The sequence below is a fragment of the Pavona decussata genome, unplaced genomic scaffold (genome assembly GCF_977016875.1).
Source record: "Pavona decussata unplaced genomic scaffold, jaPavDecu1.1 SCAFFOLD_38, whole genome shotgun sequence".
Taxonomy (NCBI): domain Eukaryota; kingdom Metazoa; phylum Cnidaria; class Anthozoa; order Scleractinia; family Agariciidae; genus Pavona; species Pavona decussata.
Window position 1 is genome coordinate 722,501 of NW_028145460.1, and position 17,946 is coordinate 740,446.

The window sequence follows — 17,946 nt, forward strand, 5'->3', positions numbered from 1 at the left end:
CCACCAGTTCATACGCTGCCATAGTCGCCTCTATCGTCGAGACCCGCCTGCAAAATGGCGAAGGATTCTCCGTTGATACCTAGGACTACGCGGTTGTGTTACTCAGGCGCGTCGGGTTAGGTTGCAAAAAATACATGGGCGTAAATATGAAAGTATCCCTCCGTCCATACTTTGATTGTATCATTTCCACTTCTGAGCCCTACGAAGGTTGTTCCCTGCTGGAAACCAGTGATTGCTGAAGGCAGAAAACAACAACAACAAACAATTGAGGCAGTAATATGTGAGGTAAAGATTAGCTTCATGGGTGTACGGGGAGTGAAAGGGTCTTAGTTTTGGAGTTCTCAGAATTCTAAAGCCAATGCAAAATTTTTTGAGCAACATATGTTGATTGAGTTGTTCAATAAATGTTGAACAGCGTATCGCTTCATGTTGAATGTTAAAAATAGGGCATTCAACAAGCTGAACGTTGCTGCACGTTTTTGAACGGAATAGAGCCTGTGTCAATTCCGTTCAACAAGGTGCAACATGTTGAAAGGCAAAAGAAAAATATCAGGCAATTTATTGCCGGTGACAGCAACAAGTTGAACAGAATAGAACTTGGGTTTATTCTGTTCAGCAAGGTGCAACTTCGCATGTTGAAAGTCTAGAAATCGTTCGAACGCTGTTTCCCTGCGTATGTTTGGCTTTAAAGCAACGATGTCAGAAGTTTTTGGTTGCAAAGGTTGCGTTTCTCTCTGAAAAGCGTGAGTCCCTTAGAACACCAAACACAATTCGCCTCGGTGTAATTAGCATGGGACTTTATCAGAAGCACCAAAGAACGTACTTAGGGCTCGATCCATTTGACCAAAATTTCTGGAAAGTCCGTTACAGCATCAAATGGAACGGTAATTTTCAATTCGTTCGTTTCGAAAATTTTGGTCAACGTCTGGAGGTTGTCCTTTTTTCCGGAAATTTTCTGTTCCATCTCAGCGCAACTCGGCGCTAGTTACTCAAGCGGTGATCGGCGTTGTTTACAAATGTAGAGTGTTTCTTCAGTTCTCATCCCTTCACCTCAGATGATTTAGAATTCTTTCTACACGCTGCTTGCGTTGATAACGAAGGAAACATTGCACCACCCCTCCATTGTTCAGTTGGAGCTAGTTGGCGCTGGGTGCGTCGAAAACAAAGAAGAATTACTTGGGGAATACGATTTTAAAATGTACGCACTCCTTAGCGTCTGAATTCCCGAAATCGCAACGATAATATTTATTGCGTGTATTTTATAGGTTAGAATATAGTTGGTGCAAATTAAAAGTTTCTGGGTCCTAAAATTGTAAAAATGAACTTACAATTTTTTCGATACCTTGGAAGAACTAACGCGTGACACAGTAGTACTAGAAAACGGCCGTTCCATTCGAAATCGAAAATTCTAATTGGAAATTTTGGCATAATGATCACGTTCTTAATTACTCGCGTTTTTAAAGACGTATTTGTGTAAGCTAATACAGTTCGATCTGCTATGATTCTTTAGCTGAAAATTTACACTGACGAAAAATTTGATCGACGGAATTTTATTCCCCGAAGTTACGAGCCGAAAATGTTAGCTGGCCTTTTATCACATTGTTAACGACATATTTCACCTTCCAAAAACAACAGGGCTTATTTTTTTCAGCATTGCGAAAGTTTGACGTGGCCTTACGCTAAAGAAAGCGCTAGTTTTTCTTCACAATGTAATTAATTTAATTTCTAAGCCGAACAGATATTTAAAATTGCGATAAAACATTTCTTAAAATCATTTTAAGATTAAAAAAGTGCCAAAAAACGACGACATTTCGACGTTAGCTAAACGTCATTATCAAGTCAAAATATGTTTGTATAGTTAAATGCTTTTTTTATTCACGTCTTCTTTGAGCAGATATTGTACTCAAACGAACCCTAAGGAGTCAGTGTTTAATCCAAACACGGCTGCAAACTTTTACCTGAGTTTTCAGGGAAAACTTGCGTGCCATTCGGACTGCCACCCTCCATCTGTCCCAAATTATCCAGCTGGAAAAAAAAAAACAGGTAGTTATGTATCCAGTGGATCTGGAAACAGTGTGTGATATTCGGAAAAAGAGGTTTCTTGCAAAACTGCAACGATAACCATTAAATCCATTATCTGTTGAGGTTTAACTGTTAATAACTTCTCTTGATCATTGAAGTTCTTAGTTAACACTGAAACTGATTACCTTACCTTTTAAAACAAATGGCTGAAAGTTCTTCTTCCACGGAAAATACAGGTACGAGAAAACGGAGGGAAAAGACATTTACGCTCTTGGTACGGTACAACCTGAAAAGAGTAATCATATGCGAGGAAAGTTCGATCCACAAACATTAAACAGCTGTGTCATAAAAAACTAAAATGAAGATTTATACAATGTCAATAGAACTAAAACTTTTGCACAGTTACTTGGAAATAGAATGTTGAAAACTGACAATGGTTTATTAAACGTTTTTGTTTTGTATTAAATGAAGATAAGAAATTTACCACATGGGGTACATATTATGCTAATCATTTTTTTTAAAAAAAAGACATGTTTGATTTCAATCTAGTTTTCCAACCCAAACACAGGCAGCCCAAGCTCCATATCAGAGAACCGTTGAATTATAAGGATTTGTATGGGAATACGAACGGATTTGTGAAAAATGGTAGAAAATAACAGTATTTTGACAATAAATATTCTTTGTCATTTACCAGCTTTTCAAACCGATTGGAAGCGATTTCGGCGAGTTAGCGTCATTCGGGTTTCCACTGTTAAGTGTAACGAAAGGCCGAACTCTATTTCAGCCATGCCAGAAGCGTGAAACGGTATAAATCCGTTGAAATCATCCCTGGTGTCCCAATTCCTTCATAGAATCAAGTAGAGATGGATACCTATCCTTCCAGCGCATTTACGACTCAATTGAAGCCGTATCACGCTTTCTCCAGAAAGATGTTCTTTAAGTCAGCTCGCTTCTGAAATTTCGAAAGACCCGCAGCCAGAACGCCATGGACACATTGAACGTTCGAACAGCACGCTGGGTAACAAAAGTTCCCTGGCACGGGGGGAACAGCGACCAGGTGCGTTTACCATTTGCACAAAAAAATTCGGTTGGAATAGAACGCTTCATGTGGTGCGGTTTTTTCAGTTTCAGTGGTTTGGCTGGCCCGAGTCCCCTGCGGCCCACGAAAAATGATGAAACAAAATAGCATTTTGTATTGGTACATTTCTTTGCTGTCCTCTGCAAAACAACAACGTGAAATTACCAAATTCTACGTTTTTGGAGAACGTGAGCACACGACGGTGAATTTTTCATTTTCTTTCTTAACTTGAACGCCATTCCTACCAATTTGGTTCCTTGATAATTCGCCGTTTCTGCAGAAGTTGAGCGAGTTCAAATAATCACGAAGTAGCATAAATGAGATAAAGTTATATTTTCAGGTGACGTTTTCGTTGCCGTTGCCGTTGCCGTCGTCACTGCTTAAGCTCCCTATTTTTGTGGGTTGGACTTACGAACCGCATCACGTAGTCACGCAGTCTATCACAAGCAACACATTTTGCAAGAAATGCCTCGCCTATAAAGGAGCCTCCAACCAACCAATCTATGCCACTGCATGATAATAGTGAAGGGAGATGTAAAAATCAACCATAAGAGGACGCAGAAAAAATCTGAGCCCCAGATGGGATTCGAACCCACGACCCTCCGTGTTCTGGATCGGATGCTCTAACCTCTGAGCTACTGAGGACTCGTTGGCGAGCAAGGGTCATTTTTGTGGGTTGGACTTACGAACCGCATCACGCAGGCACGCAGTCTATCACAAGCAACACATTAAGACCAACCCACAAAAAATGACCCTTGCTCACCAACGAGTCCTCAGTAGCTCAAAGGCTAGAGCATCCGATCTAGAACACGGAGGGTCGTGGGTTCGAATCCCATCTGGGACTCCGATTTTTTCTGGGTCCTCTTATGGTCGATTCTTTGCATCTCCCTTTATTTCCTTTATAATAAAAACACAACAATTTTCAAAATAATTTCATTAGATTTTAACAAGCTATTTTCCACTAACTGAGGGGAATCGTGATTAAGATACATCAGCAACAAACTATGTACACTGTCGGCAGTTATCTCTGTTTCGCTTGACAGAATGAATGACACAGGTATACATCTAATTTCGCAATTTTACCGAGGTGTTTGTAATATAAGTAAGTAATTTTAAGTGAGATAGTGCAGTGTAATGTAAAATAGCGTTATAGTGCTTTGTAAAGTAAAAAAAAAAAAAAAAAAAAAGAGGTGTTTGATTTAATTCATTGCAAAGTTAAATGAGTTTTTGCAGCTGCCTTCTAGTTTATCTTTACAGGAGATTCTAGCTCGAAAACTTTGTTTACAAATGTTTTCAGTGTTTACCGACTCAAATCAAAGTTAACAGTGAAATTCTGCATGTTCATGCTGTATGAGGTAGTGCTAAACTATAGCCATACCCATATTGCAAATAGATTAATACGAAATTAATCACGTAACAACGCTGATAGAATGTGAACATGGATGTATGGAAAATAAAGACAACTTTTATTTGTAGTATCCACGGTACCCCCTATCCCTTAAAAACACTCTTCTATCTCCTTTGAAAGTAAATCAGAAGCGAACCATTTCGTTCAGTGTCATGCATGAATTGTAAGTGGGTGTCTTTAAAATTACACAAACTGGAAATCAAACTAATCGGAGAATCTATTTCGGTAGGTAACTGTGAGCAATAGTTATCACAAATAGTAGCAAAAAACCTATTTACGTTTCTTTGAATTTCCATTGCAAACAGCTTCATTTAAGTTTTTTCGTTACACAGCTGTTTAACGTTTATAAATTGCATTTATTAGCCCTGAAAATTGGAGCACCTTTGGTACCTACAAGTTTTCCGAACCGCTTAAAACAATTTAAAATATTATTTCCTGCGTTTCTGTCAACCAACTCTTTTTACGAAAAGTTAATTCTTAGTGATCGATGATGGAGAATTTTGAAATTATTCAGACTGACCATCAAACTTACCCTAGGCTTTGTTAATTAGGACGAATATTAATTAGTGCAATTTTTATCCATGCGGCAAATTTCTTATCTTCATGCTTAAAACGCCATTTACAATTGATAAATTATTCCGACACTTTTTGACAAGCTATTTTCAAGTAATTGTGAGCAATCGTGATGAGAAATAGTAGTAATGCACTATTTACATTCCTTTGAATTTCCATTGCAAACAGATTCATTTACATTTTCTCATTACTCAGATGAAAATTTTAGCACTTTCCTACAAGCTTCCCGAAAAGCTTAAGAAAATTTGTTAAAGGATTTTCCCTGTATTTTCATGTAACTGATTTGTTCCGTGGAAGGAAATGAGTGTCTTCCAATTATTTTATGCTAAAGTAATATTTTTCAGTAATGATCGATGGACAACTTTACCAACTTTACTGCCGTTTTAATTTAATTACGACTAAATTCGCAATGGTTTAATTCCATGTCGCAAACTTGTTATTTTCATTGAAACAACAAGCTAAGAAAAACATTAACTAAATGATACCATTAATTTTCAATCTATTCTCGGCTTATTGAGAGGAATAGTGATTATAAAATAGTAACAAGAAACTAGATAACAGCTGACGGTCTCTGTTCCACTGTCAGAGAATGACAGCCATATGCTGATCCCGAAATCACACTGAGGTGACCAATATAATTCATTGCTAAGTTAATCGAAATTATCACCTGCCTTTTACATAACAAGTTACCCTAATTTATCTTCACAGGCAATGAAAAGTCGCGTAGACTGGCTCGAAAACAGTGTTGTAAAATTCTTTGAGTTTTTAACGGCTCAAATTCGACTCTGTTTAGTCGAAGAGATCTTGAGGTAAAACATTTTAAATTGGGTGTGTTTTCAGTTATTTGAATAGCTGTTTGGGTTAAAAAACAATTGAGTTCAAACATGCCAGAGGCTGTCTTTTTTAATTAGGAAAAATTAGCACAGCTAAAATTACACCATGTGGCAAATTTCTCATCTTCATTACAAAACAAAAAGTCTAAGAAATTATTCTGTTAGTTTTTAACAATGTCTTTTCAAGAAACGGTGAGAAATGGTGATTTAGAAATAGTAGCAATAACTGATTCAACATTCCTTTGATAATACACGTAATTTTTAGTGCTTTTGTACAAATCTTCATTTTAGTTTTTTCATTAGTCAGCTGTTAAATCTTTGTGTAGCGCACTTTCCTCACACATGATTGGTCCTCTCAGGTTGTACCGAGCGCGTAAATATCCGTTTTCCGCGCGTTTTCTCGTACCTGTATTTTCCGAGGAAAAAGGACTGCCAGCCATTTGTTTTAAAAGGTAGGGTAATCTTTTTAAGTGATAAGGGAAAACTTTAATGGTCATGAGGAGTTATTAAAACGTTAAACCTGAACAAATTGTGCTCAAAAAAATAACGGATTTAACGATAACCGTATTAACGATTTATCAGAACTGTACATGACTGGAATTCTAATATTTATGTCATCATAATATCTTCCAAGGAGCTTTGACCTGCTCGTTTGTTAACTGACCACAAATCATGTTGCGACAACCTGCTCTGCTTTGCTTACTTCTGACTGGGATGACAAACGCAGTAAGTATCTTAAACATGTCGCTAAGTAGTTTCTGACACTAAAAGCTGTGCATGTGTTTAGTGATAAGGTCAAAGAAGGCCTCTTTTAATGAAATAAATTTAGGATAGGTTGCCATCGAAGTAGAGTTTCGACGTCTGTTGTGTGTTCTGCACTGAACTCACACGGCCTTACACACAGCCCTTGTGATTTATTAGCAAAAAGTTTTGTTCCTTTGACAATACTGATTCACGGTAGAACGATCCCTAGTTTAAAAATGAGAATTCAAGGGAATGACCCAAAGTAGTCACTACTCGTATTAAATGGTGAGACTTTGATCGAACAGGAAGAGAATTCAGTGACACAACCTTAAGATCGTATTGGTTACAACTGTTCATGTTATTCACAGATATTCTGAACTTCGGAACAAAGAAGTCCTTATGTACCGGGGTCAACAGTTTCGGTTGGAGAGTTGGCCACTTCTGGTCGGATCCCACCTTGAGAGCGAAAAGCCAGTGGGGAAACTATTCGCGCTATTCCAATTACTAAGTCTAAAATTGATAATCTGAATTTCCCATTTTCGTAGAAAAGGCTTAAATTGCCTGAAACCTCTTTTCTTCGGATATCACAGACTGTTTCCAGATCCACTGTACACATAACTATTCTTTTCTTTTTTTTCCTTCTTTGTAGCAAAATTTGGGACAACTGGAAGGGACAGCGACGAGCGCGCAAATTGTTGAGGCCAATACAGGTAAGCGATTGACATCTAATGATTCGTTTGAGTGCAAAATCTGTTCGGATTGGAAATTTCGGATTAAATTGTGTAGAAAGGCTAGCGAGAACCATTAGACAGGTAGAGGCGTTCAGTGAATTCAAAACCAAACTTAAGTGCCATGCCATCTTAAGCAGTAACGCCTACGCTACATGCTGCATTTATAACTTAAGTATTTGTCTAGTTTTTTTATGTTTCAATGTTTTGTCTTGTGCTGTGTCAGGGCTCCATTTAAACTAGCTCTGCTAAATTGGATGCCCCTGGATAAATATTGAATTAAATAAATAAATTTAGCGAAAGGTCACCTCAAACTTTGGCAAACATAAAGCTTATCTCTAACGCACGATTTACCGTCTCAACCTTCTTTTTTGTTTTCTGTCTTCAGCAATCACTGGTTTCCAGAAGGGACTAACATTCCAAGGGTTTACATCTGAAAATAATCAAATCAAAGTAACGAAGGGAGGGTTTTATTATATTTACGCCCAAGTATTTTTTGGAACCTACCCCGATGGACCTGCGTACCACAACCGCGTAGCCCTTACTGTCAACGGAGATTCGTTCGCCCTTTTGCAGACGGGACTTGACAATCGCGGTGACTATGGAAGCGTATACACTGGTGGAGTGATCAGGCTGGAGCCGGGTTATACCATTGGCTTGATGACCGTTAGTAAAAGCAGGCTGTGGGTATCCGACAAACACACCTTTTTTGGAGCTTACCAGATTTACGTAGCTGGAGAAGCGATTTGTTAAACAATTTAACTGTAAAAAATTGCGATTATGTTGAAAAGATTTAATAAGCTTCAAGATTGCATAAACACAAAATTCATGCAAAGTGTTACTGCAATAGCTAGCTTTTAGCAATGGTGCAATTTGTTGTAATAACTACTTAAATGAAGGGTTCGAATCTGTCATGTTATGAGGTTCATGTTAAATTAAAATGCTGTTATTGCGTTCAGCGTCCAAAGAACCTTGTTGAAGTCTATTTTCTTGTCTAAATTAAACGTTTACCATGTTAGTTGCCCCAGGACAAAAACTGCAATAGCCTGTAGGCTTATTGCAATACAAATCTTTAGCTTTCTTTTTGTATTTTAAACCAACGAATAAAACCTCAAAGAGGGTGGTTTTTTTCCGCAGCCCATTTTATTTAGCCAAGTATCTTTCAATGGAGTGATTCCTTTTGAGGTCAAAAGCTGTTACAAAATATTTGCCAAAGTCGCCTTTTAGTTTTAACAATGTCAGTGGGGGAAACATATCGCATCCCGATACAAATTTTCTTATACCAAATGCGTTTAGGATCTCATATATTCAAGGTATAGCTGTCAATGAATTTACCATTTAAAAGATATAGCTCTTGATAGCTCGTTTCGAAACGGCTTTTTTATTCCGGTTATAAACCCCCTCGGATATAAGCCCCTTCGTTTATAAGCCCATCTAAAACCCCTTACGAAGTTGTATAAGCCCAAGGCTTATAAGCGGCAGTTTACGGTACTCATTAAATAAAGTTTGTCTGTGTCTATGGCTATGTCTAAGGGAGCCGCCCAAAATCAACATTCAAGAAAACTCAAAATTTCAGGGTGAAATACAAACAAACAGCATCATGAGAAAGTAGTGCCCAAGAGCTTAACTTCTTTAAGTCCCAACAGTGACCAACATCTAAACTCTCCTTACAGTATCACTACTTAATCAAACATACAGGTAAGGAGAATAAAGAAAATGATCACCAGAAATGAAACGTCATGATTTTAAACAAATTCTCCCAACTAGTAGGATAAGAAACACAGAGAACACAGTTTGGAGAACATAAATGTTCAAATCGGAGATTAATAAGTTAAGGTGCACTTTGCTGGGATTTTCATCACTGGATTTTATTCACAATCGCGAGTATCAAGGCTTGAACCGCCGCCCTCTACAGCAAACTAAACAGTACCGCAGAAAAGTACTACTCAGTAGCTTTCATTTTAGTTATTGGGGGACATAAGAACATAAGTCTGTAATACAGGCGTTTTCGGGGTAGCTGAGGAAAGGGCGCGGGGAGGGGGGGGGGTAGAGAGAGAGAGGCGAGCCTAAAACCCACCCCCTTGGTCGAATTTTCTACTCTCCACAATCTTCCTCTGCTTTTAAAATCCAAGGAAGATCAAAGGCCTTTATGTTTTACAAGATGAACGACAACTGACTTGGCTATCACGCTATTATGTCTAATTCTAACCAGCACCCTTTTCTTTACTCTTAAATAATAAAGTAAAATTAAAAAATAAATAAATAAAATTACCCTTTTTAGCTGTCCAATCAGCCTTACATTTGGTTTTACCCATTTCTTGGACTATACTGTTCTTTTTTTAAAGAAATAACTTTAAAAAAAGCTGTAAACCTCTTGGATACCCTTCTTTGTGAGCCACTAGAAGATCCTCCAGTTTCCGCGGGACGAAAACTTTATAGCTTGACACTTCCGGCTCAAATTACTCACCCTACCCATGCAAAGATCATGCTACCCAAGTACGGAAAGGCTAGGGCGGGGAGGGTGATCAAGGTTCGAATTGATCTTAGCCCGTTACTTCAATTCGAAAGACGCACTGCATATTAATTGATACCAAAGTGGCAAACTAACTGGACCGACCATCCATAGTTAAAACAACTATTATGAGGTACCTTAGACGTTTTTTTCTTTCTTCGCAACGAATTTGTTCCCAAGACAAATATTTTCCTTTGTGCGGCGATCTACGATGTCTGTCTTCAGTCGCCGTGAAGTATCATTCTGTTTTCTCACAGGTGAAGGCGGAAAATAATGGACAAGATCAGGAAAACATTTATATTTGAAGGGGAAGCAGTTGCCCAATCTCTGTGAATGTTGGCAAACAGTTTGCTATCGGTTTTGTACCACATTTTTATCACGTGTTCTACAAACAACTTAAAAATAGACGGTTTAAAATCTTTACTCTAAACTCCATTTTGGACGTTTCCATGGAGATATCGCCAGAAGCCATCAGATTATCCCTTGTTTATTGTAAATGTTATTGCGAAATTAACCGAACATCGTCAGCTGGGTAATTTATTTTTATTTTTTATTTTTCAGTTTAATTTGCTGGTTTGTGCTCCGCCTTTTTTTCATCCCACCAATACAATTCCCGTATAAACGTAGTTGAAAATCAGAGCGCCAAACGTGATACGCAGAAAGGCGTCTGAAACACAGAACCGTACAAACAAATAATCATAGTACTTATTTGACGGATTATGAATCGGTAAATGAAAGTTAAATTTCATAACTCTTCAGATTAACTAAAGAAGCGGTTCAAAAGCAATGCAAATATCAGCCATTATTTCGCAAATTGTTTCTTTCAATGACGTACGATAGGAGGACTAAATTTTCGTCAGTTGGCGCACGAAACATTATTCTTCTTGGTAAAACGTAAAACACTGCAATTAGGAATAAGACGTCTTCATCAAAAGTCCATTTCTTATCTCACAGACGTGTTAGCTTCGACAAAAGGTGAGTTATGTCGGTGATAACAGGTTTTTCTTTAGTCTCAACAAATCTTTTGAATATATCACAGCATTCTGGAAGCTATTTTCATTCACTTGTAGATTTTCCCTTTATCAAAACCGTGAAACATGGGGCAATTCACAATGTAATCCGAGTGTGCCCCTTTTAGAACAAGGTGAAACTGATTTCCTATAGCGGCTTACAAAGGTGCAATTACTTTAGTTGAAAACTTGATGGCCAGGACATTTATTGTAATTTTTGTTGTGTCTTTTTTTTTGTTTGTTAGCTTGTAGCTCTCGGAGGAATTAAGCGGAGTGAGGGCGAGACAAATTGCGAGCAAGAAAAGTCTATCAATTATTTTTCGAAAGTTTTTTTTCCACCGGTTTGAGCTTTTTCTTGCCTGACTATCTGTACCTGGAATAACGGGATTAAATTTATTCTTACATTTCTGTGACTATACATATTTTTGTGTTAATTGTTAAAGTTAATCTTGAATAAAAATTGATTTGACTTGATTGACATGCTAAAGAAACTGTGGGGTTGCGCCTTTTGTCATAGCGAATCCTTAGCTTTAACAAGCGGTTCAAAAGTAATGTATGTGTTAATCATTCCTTTGCAAATCGTTTTATCCAACGACGCGCCAATAGGAGGACCAAATTTTCAACTGTAGACAAATACAAGATGGCTTTACCTTCTTGGTAAAACATAAAACACTGCAGTTACAAATAAAGACGTCTTTAAATTTATCAAAAGCGGATAGGATTTTGCTCTGACGAAGCGAGTGGACGTACTATCCTGTATAAACTAAACGTGTCTGTGCCGCTCCAAGGCTAGAGCATTTGAACTGTTTTGGACTGAAAATACCGGGTATAGATTTTAACCAGTTTGGACTAATACTCTGACAAAGTATATGGATTTTACAGAAGAGGAATTTAGGATTTTAGAGGCTGGGTTTGAAAACGAACACTGGAGAATAAAATTAATATTTTGGTGTGAAATTGGGTCTGAGCTTGGAGAACAGGGAGGCACACCGGAGCAAAATTTCCAGGAGTATCCCCCTGTGGGTATTACTTGTTCAGGGCGAGTGTGCTTCGTTTGTTTGTTAGTAATAGTAAACCTTTATTTAACTAGGTTAATCCCGTCAGAATACAAAAAGTATATCTGTTATCAATAGGAGCCCTACATTAAAACTAATTTAAAAAAATACAAGATAAACAATAAGACCACTAAGTAACCATAAATTAATAAATATAGTATAACATAAAAAAAAGTAATTCTTATTTACTAATATAATTGTTGAGGGTGTACGTGTGTTAACTTTCTGTTTGCCTTCGGATTTTAGACAGCGTATAATATTTATTGAAAACCAGTGTCTGCATGGAACAATCTAATCAGAAACTGAATGTGCTGTGGTGCTTATAATTACATACAACATCAAGTACAGATGAAACTACTTCCGTTTATTTGCCCATCCCGTTTTTCAGCGTTGCGAAAGTTTGATGTAACTTTTCGCTTGTTATTGTTGCTGTTTTTTTGTTGTAGTTGTTTTTTTCTCACAATTTAATCCATAGTTAATAACTATGTTTAATCCAAATATCTGAGGCGAGTAATTTCTTTCCGAATGGTTATTCCACAGAAACGAACTGTTGGGTGACCCTGATTAAAAAAAAATCAAAAAAATTAAACTTTTCGATCGTACAACAATAAACTTAGCAGGGCCAAGTTACAACTCAGAACCTTTTCTTCTTGCCAAGCAATGAGCCATGAACTAGCTGGAGTTGCTCACTGTGAGCATATTTGAAATGAAAAAGAAAAACACTGATCCTATCGTTATCTTTATTAATTCTGACAGCATTTCTTTGTTTGGTGCGCACGCAAAATTAGTGTTAAAGGCATTACATGTTTTCTTTGTGATTTTCAGGCTTGACTATCTCTTGGAAATTTTGCACAAACGACCATGAGCGTCATAGAAAAAGGAACCTCAATTTGTGGGCTGCCAGCGTGGTTTGGCATCGTAAGGAATGATACGGCTGCCTACATCAACAACATTCTCATCGCTGCTGTGAATGTTCCCGCCGCCATGTTTGCATTCCTTAGTAACCTGGCCATCATTGTTGCTGTCATCAAGAATCCTTCCTTACAGAAACCCTGCAACATCCTGCTGTGCAGCCTGGCCTTCGCAGATTGCCTCACGGGAATCACTGCTCAGCCAATGTTTGTTGTGTGGCAATTTTTCGTTTCAAAAGCGCAGCAGTCGTGTTTACACCAGGTCTTGGTTTTTGACATATTTTACACTATCAATATATTTACAATCGGTTTATCAATGGCTAATGTTCTAAGTATCAGTTTTGACCGACATTATGCCTTGTCCAGACCACTGCAATATCTTGCTAACTCCACAAAGAAGGGTGAGTTTTTGTTTGTTTTGTTTTGTGTGTGTTTCTTGTTGTTGTTAAAATAAAATATGGCTCAAATTCGCCACAGTTGGAAGCGTAAGCCAAAAATTTGCGATGATAGGAAGAAGCTAGTTGTTGTAACCTAAATCCGATACCTTGACGTCCGTCTGTTGTGTGAAGCATCCATTGACAGTCTTCAAAAGGGTGGTGGGGTGGTTGCAAACTCCATAGGATGTACTGTAAAATTCATACGCCGGGTAAGTTGCTTTGTAAGCAGATAAAATTTGAAGGATAGCATTCCCCGGTGTGAAGTACATAACAAAGCAAATTGCAACTCCTCAAATGTGAAATTTTAAATCATTCTTCTGACGTTGCCATTGTTCCTTTGAATATCTTTAACAGGTGCAGTGAAAGTTGCCATCCGTACCAGCATTATGTGGCTGCTGTGTACGATTCTACTGCAACTTATTTTGCCTCGTTTTCCTGTCCTCAAATTCATTGCCGGGCGAATTTGTGGTGTCCTGTTTATCGTGGTCCCGATTGCAAATTACATCAGGATGCTGTTCGCCATTCGACTTCACAACAGTCAGCTGGGTGACGCCGTTGCCACACAACAGATGTCAGCGATATTGCGGCGTGAGAAGAGAGTGGCTCTTGATATGTGCATTGTCGCCATCTTGTTTTTGGTTTCTTTGACACCGTCTCTAACTGTGAGTCTTATTAGACTGCGATACCCTCGGGTGTATTCCATCTTGTTGCCATGGACTATGACTGTAGCGTTAATGACGTCCTGTATTAATCCATTGATTTACTTTGGGAGAAACAAATGTTTAAGAAATGCATTGAAATCCATTATGAATGTTTGCTTACGTAATGAAGAGTCACCCTGAACGTGTATTTTCTCATTCTATGATGATTCCACTGTAAAGCAGGAAGGTCTAGGAACTTGTAACATGACTTCCCAAGCAGAAGAGGGACAGACAATTAAACATCTCCTTGTTTTTGAAATGTCTCACTTTGCATAGCCATAAATTTCAGAAATTAGGCAGTTTTGACAACATCAACAATTCTTATCTAGATACTTCGCACCAAGCCAGACTGTTCTCCTTTTAAGTCATTCAGTAACTCAAGGCAGCGAACCAGACCAACGGTTATGGAATTTCTAATCCTCGTCTTCTTCGTCACTAAAGTGCGAACTCTGGACAATTTCCGTTTTTTTGCGTTGCTGCTTCCACTTGATGACGCACCAGGATTGCTCTGATTTTCACGGGATTTTTTTTATTTGCTTTACATAACACAATACTTACAATATTGAACACTGCTTACACTATTTACAATAAATACTATACTTACAATAATGACAATACTTATTGCTTACATTGTTAACAATACTTACTATTTATAAACATTCCTAAGTTTCTTATGCTTTAAGTACACATTTGCATCAGAAGAAACTTGTTTGCAAGATAATTGGGGTTATTGAGGCAGGATAAGCTAACGGATGAAGGACATAGAGAATATCAGGGGCTTTGGGAATAACGCTATAGTTGAAACGATAGTTTCTACGTGATATCGTGTAGGAATGACCATTGTTTGGGTAGAAAATTGTTTGCTTCTGCTTGTACTTGTATGTTGTAAATTGTCTTTAGGTATTTGAGAAATCCTTGCAATAGAGGTATAGATTCTTTTGTTTTGCAGCGCCAGATATAGTGCCTGGCAATAAGAAAACAAAAGTTGATTTGGCGTTGAAGTTTAGAAGAGTCTGATCTCAGGCCTAGTGAAACAGTCATATCTGCAGAGTAGCTATCGGGAATAATTTGACAGAGTATTAATCGCGTTATGACCCTCTCCCAGAAGAGCTTCGTTTTGAGGCAGGACCAGAAAAAGTGTATAAGTTTTTTTTGGTTCTTTTTTACGAAAGGAGCAGTTGGATCTTTTATTTTTGTCTTAGTTAAGAAAGCGTTTGTTGGCATTCTTCTGTGCAACAGTTTAAATTGAAATTCCCTGAGTTTTGTGCTTTTTGTGATTTTATGAGCTAGTTGGTAGGTCGCGCCCCACTTTATTTCGTTTTGACCTAAGTTGCAGTCTTGGATCCATTTTTGCTGGCTTGTAGTAGGGGCGGCACTTTTCTTTGTAATTAATTTGTCATACACCAACCTGCTTGCTTTTTGGGCTTTTATTAGTTTTGTCGAATAACTTTCGTATCCATTACCTTGGTTTGTGTGGTCTCCTTGGTTGAATGTGTTGCATAGCTTTTTAAGAGCAGAAATTATTCCACAGTATACCAAGGGTTGGACCTTGATGTTGTATTTGTCTAAAAGTTCTGGTGGAGTGAGGAATTTTCCTTCTCTGTTCCTTAAGTGCTTAACTTTTGTAATGCCTTTACGACACCATTCTTTGAAGAAAATAGGGCTGTTGTTGATCCTTATAAATGAATTGTACCATATGCTTTGTTCTGTAAACTGACTCTTTGATGTTATACTCTCTTAAAAATTGATTTCTGATTTATTTTATCGCCCTTTCCGTTCCAAAGAAACAAGTAAAAGAGCTTGTTAATCTCGCTAATTATTTTTTTGTTTGTGCACAAGGGAGCCAAGACGTACACAATTTGAGAAGCTACTAGGCTTTTCAGAACTGTGATCTTCCCACTTAAGGTTAATCTACGGTATTTCCAGTTGCTTAGAATATTTCTAATTTTTTTTCTAGTTTTTCCTTATAGTTTAAAAGTACAGTGTTTTCAGGGTGTGTCGTAAACCATACGCCTAGAGATTTGACTTTGTTTGTTTGCCATCTGAAATTTCTTTCTGGAAGGAGAATATGTTTTTCCACTATTTGTTCCGATCCAAATTGCTTCCGTTTTCTTGCCGTTGAGTTTGAGACCCGAGGCTTCTCCAAAAACGTCGAGTGTGTTAAGAGCAGCTGAGAGCGACGCCTGTGAACCATTTGATATTAAAGTTGTATCGTCTGCGTATTGACTTATTTTAATTTCCTCTTGGTTAACATGTATTCCTCTAATATTGCTGTTTCTTTTAAAAGCCTTGGCCAGTTTGATCACTGCTGATGAGATCAGGAAGAATCTTTTTCAGCCTGTTGGCCACAGCCTTTGCTGCAATTTTGTAGTCGCAGTTGAGAAAAGTAAGCGGTCTCCAGGTTTTAATGAAATATGGCTCAGCGTCTTTCTTAGGGATGAGTTTGATTACCCCTCTTCTTTTTGTGATGGAAAGCTGACTCGTTTCGTGCGCGTAATTAAGAGTGTTAATCAATAGGTTTGATATATTTGCCCAAAATACTCCATGAAATTCTGCAGGTAGCCCATCAGATCCAGGGGTTTTTCCCTGTTCCATGGTTTTCAGGGCTGTCAGGGGATGCCATTCTTGCGCACTCATCGATAACAGCGCCCAAACTAAACTCATACGGGTCTTCGCCTCCCTCTTCTTCTCTTTGTTCTTACATTTCTTCTTCTTCTTCTTCTTCTTCTTCTTCTTCTTCTTCTTCTTCTTCTTCTTCTTCTTCTTCTTCTTCGTCGTCTTCTTCTTCTTCTTCTTCTTCTTCTTCTTCTTCTTCTTCTTCTTCTTCTTCTTCTTCTTCTTCTTCTTCTTCTTCTTCTACATTTCCCAAAATTTGATTTTGGCGCGTTTTGCTGCCTTCGATTGAATGAGACTTCACCAAATTTTAAAGATTGTTTTCATTTCGCCGAAGCGCTTGAATTACCCTTTTTGGAGTTTTTCCATAGTCTTTGACTCTTTTTTTCGCTGATTTTAAGTTTCGTTGGCTGTTCCTGTATTCCAAAAGGAACGTTCCTCTAGTATGGACTGTTCCTCGTTTTTGTGTTCCTATTGACTATAAGAGGACCAGATGTTTTACAAGGTAGGAACAAAACGTTCACTCTAGTGTAAAAGAGGAATATTTCGTTCCGAGTTCCCAATTGTAAATGGAACATATTGTTCTCAAATTGACAAATAAGGACTGTTTTGTTCCGAGTTCCTATCTGTAAATGGAACACATTGTTCCCAAATTGGTCATTTAAGACTTTTTTGTTCCGAGTTCCTATCTGTAAATTGAACACATTGTTCCCAAATTGGTCATTTAGGACTGTTTTGTTCCGAGTTCCTATCTATTGATGGAACACATTGTTCCGAAATTGATAAATAAGGACTGTTTTGTTCCGAGTTCCCAACTGTAAATGGAACATATTGTTCTCAAATTGATAAATTAGGACTGTTTTGTTCCGAGTTCCTATCTGTGCACGAAGCACATTGTTCCCAAATTGATAAATAAGGACTGTTTTGTTCCGAGTTCCTATCTGTTAATGGAACACATTGTTCCCAAATTGGTCATTTAGGACTGTTTTGTTCCGAGTTCCTTTCTGTTGATGGAACACATTGTTCCCAATTTGGTCATTTAGGACTGTTTTGTTCCGAGTTCCTCTCTGTGAATAGAACATATTGTTCCCAAATTCTTCGTTTGAGAACAGATTTTGAACCATTTTTCTACGCATTCCCATTTTGTTCCCAAATTAAGGTGGCCTTTGGGAATGAGGCAAACAAGAAGGCGCGCTCAGACCTGCTTGGGCGAGTTTGGTGGCATGTCACTGTCATGAATTTTGCACAATAGTAATGAAGGCGGGCAAGTTAGGACATGCTTTGGCAAATACAAACATATATGCAGTTCCTCTCCTCGTCA

At 38.0% G+C, this 17,946-nt stretch overlaps 1 protein-coding gene across 1 annotated transcript; it reads left to right on the forward strand.

The window, feature by feature from the left end:
• Window positions 1-6,315: 6,315 nt before the first annotated feature.
• Window positions 6,316-8,154, forward strand: LOC146483445 (uncharacterized). Its single transcript, XM_085105528.1, has 4 exons — window positions 6,316-6,366; window positions 6,549-6,640; window positions 7,308-7,368; window positions 7,775-8,154. The coding sequence occupies exons 2-4, from the start codon at window positions 6,587-6,589 to the stop codon at window positions 8,137-8,139; spliced, it is 480 nt and encodes a 159-aa protein (XP_084961654.1). The 5' UTR covers window positions 6,316-6,366; window positions 6,549-6,586; the 3' UTR covers window positions 8,140-8,154.
• Window positions 8,155-17,946: the final 9,792 nt, after the last annotated feature.

Bases quoted from the DNA above. Each gene is read 5' to 3' on its own strand.
- LOC146483445 (XM_085105528.1), top strand. From the start codon at position 6,587: ATGTTGCGACAACCTGCTCTGCTTTGCTTACTTCTGACTGGGATGACA. The intron at 6,641-7,307 runs GTAAGTATCTTA...CCTTCTTTGTAG, and splicing joins TGACTGGGATGACAAACGCA to CAAAATTTGGGACAACTGGA. The intron at 7,369-7,774 runs GTAAGCGATTGA...TTCTGTCTTCAG, and splicing joins AATTGTTGAGGCCAATACAG to CAATCACTGGTTTCCAGAAG.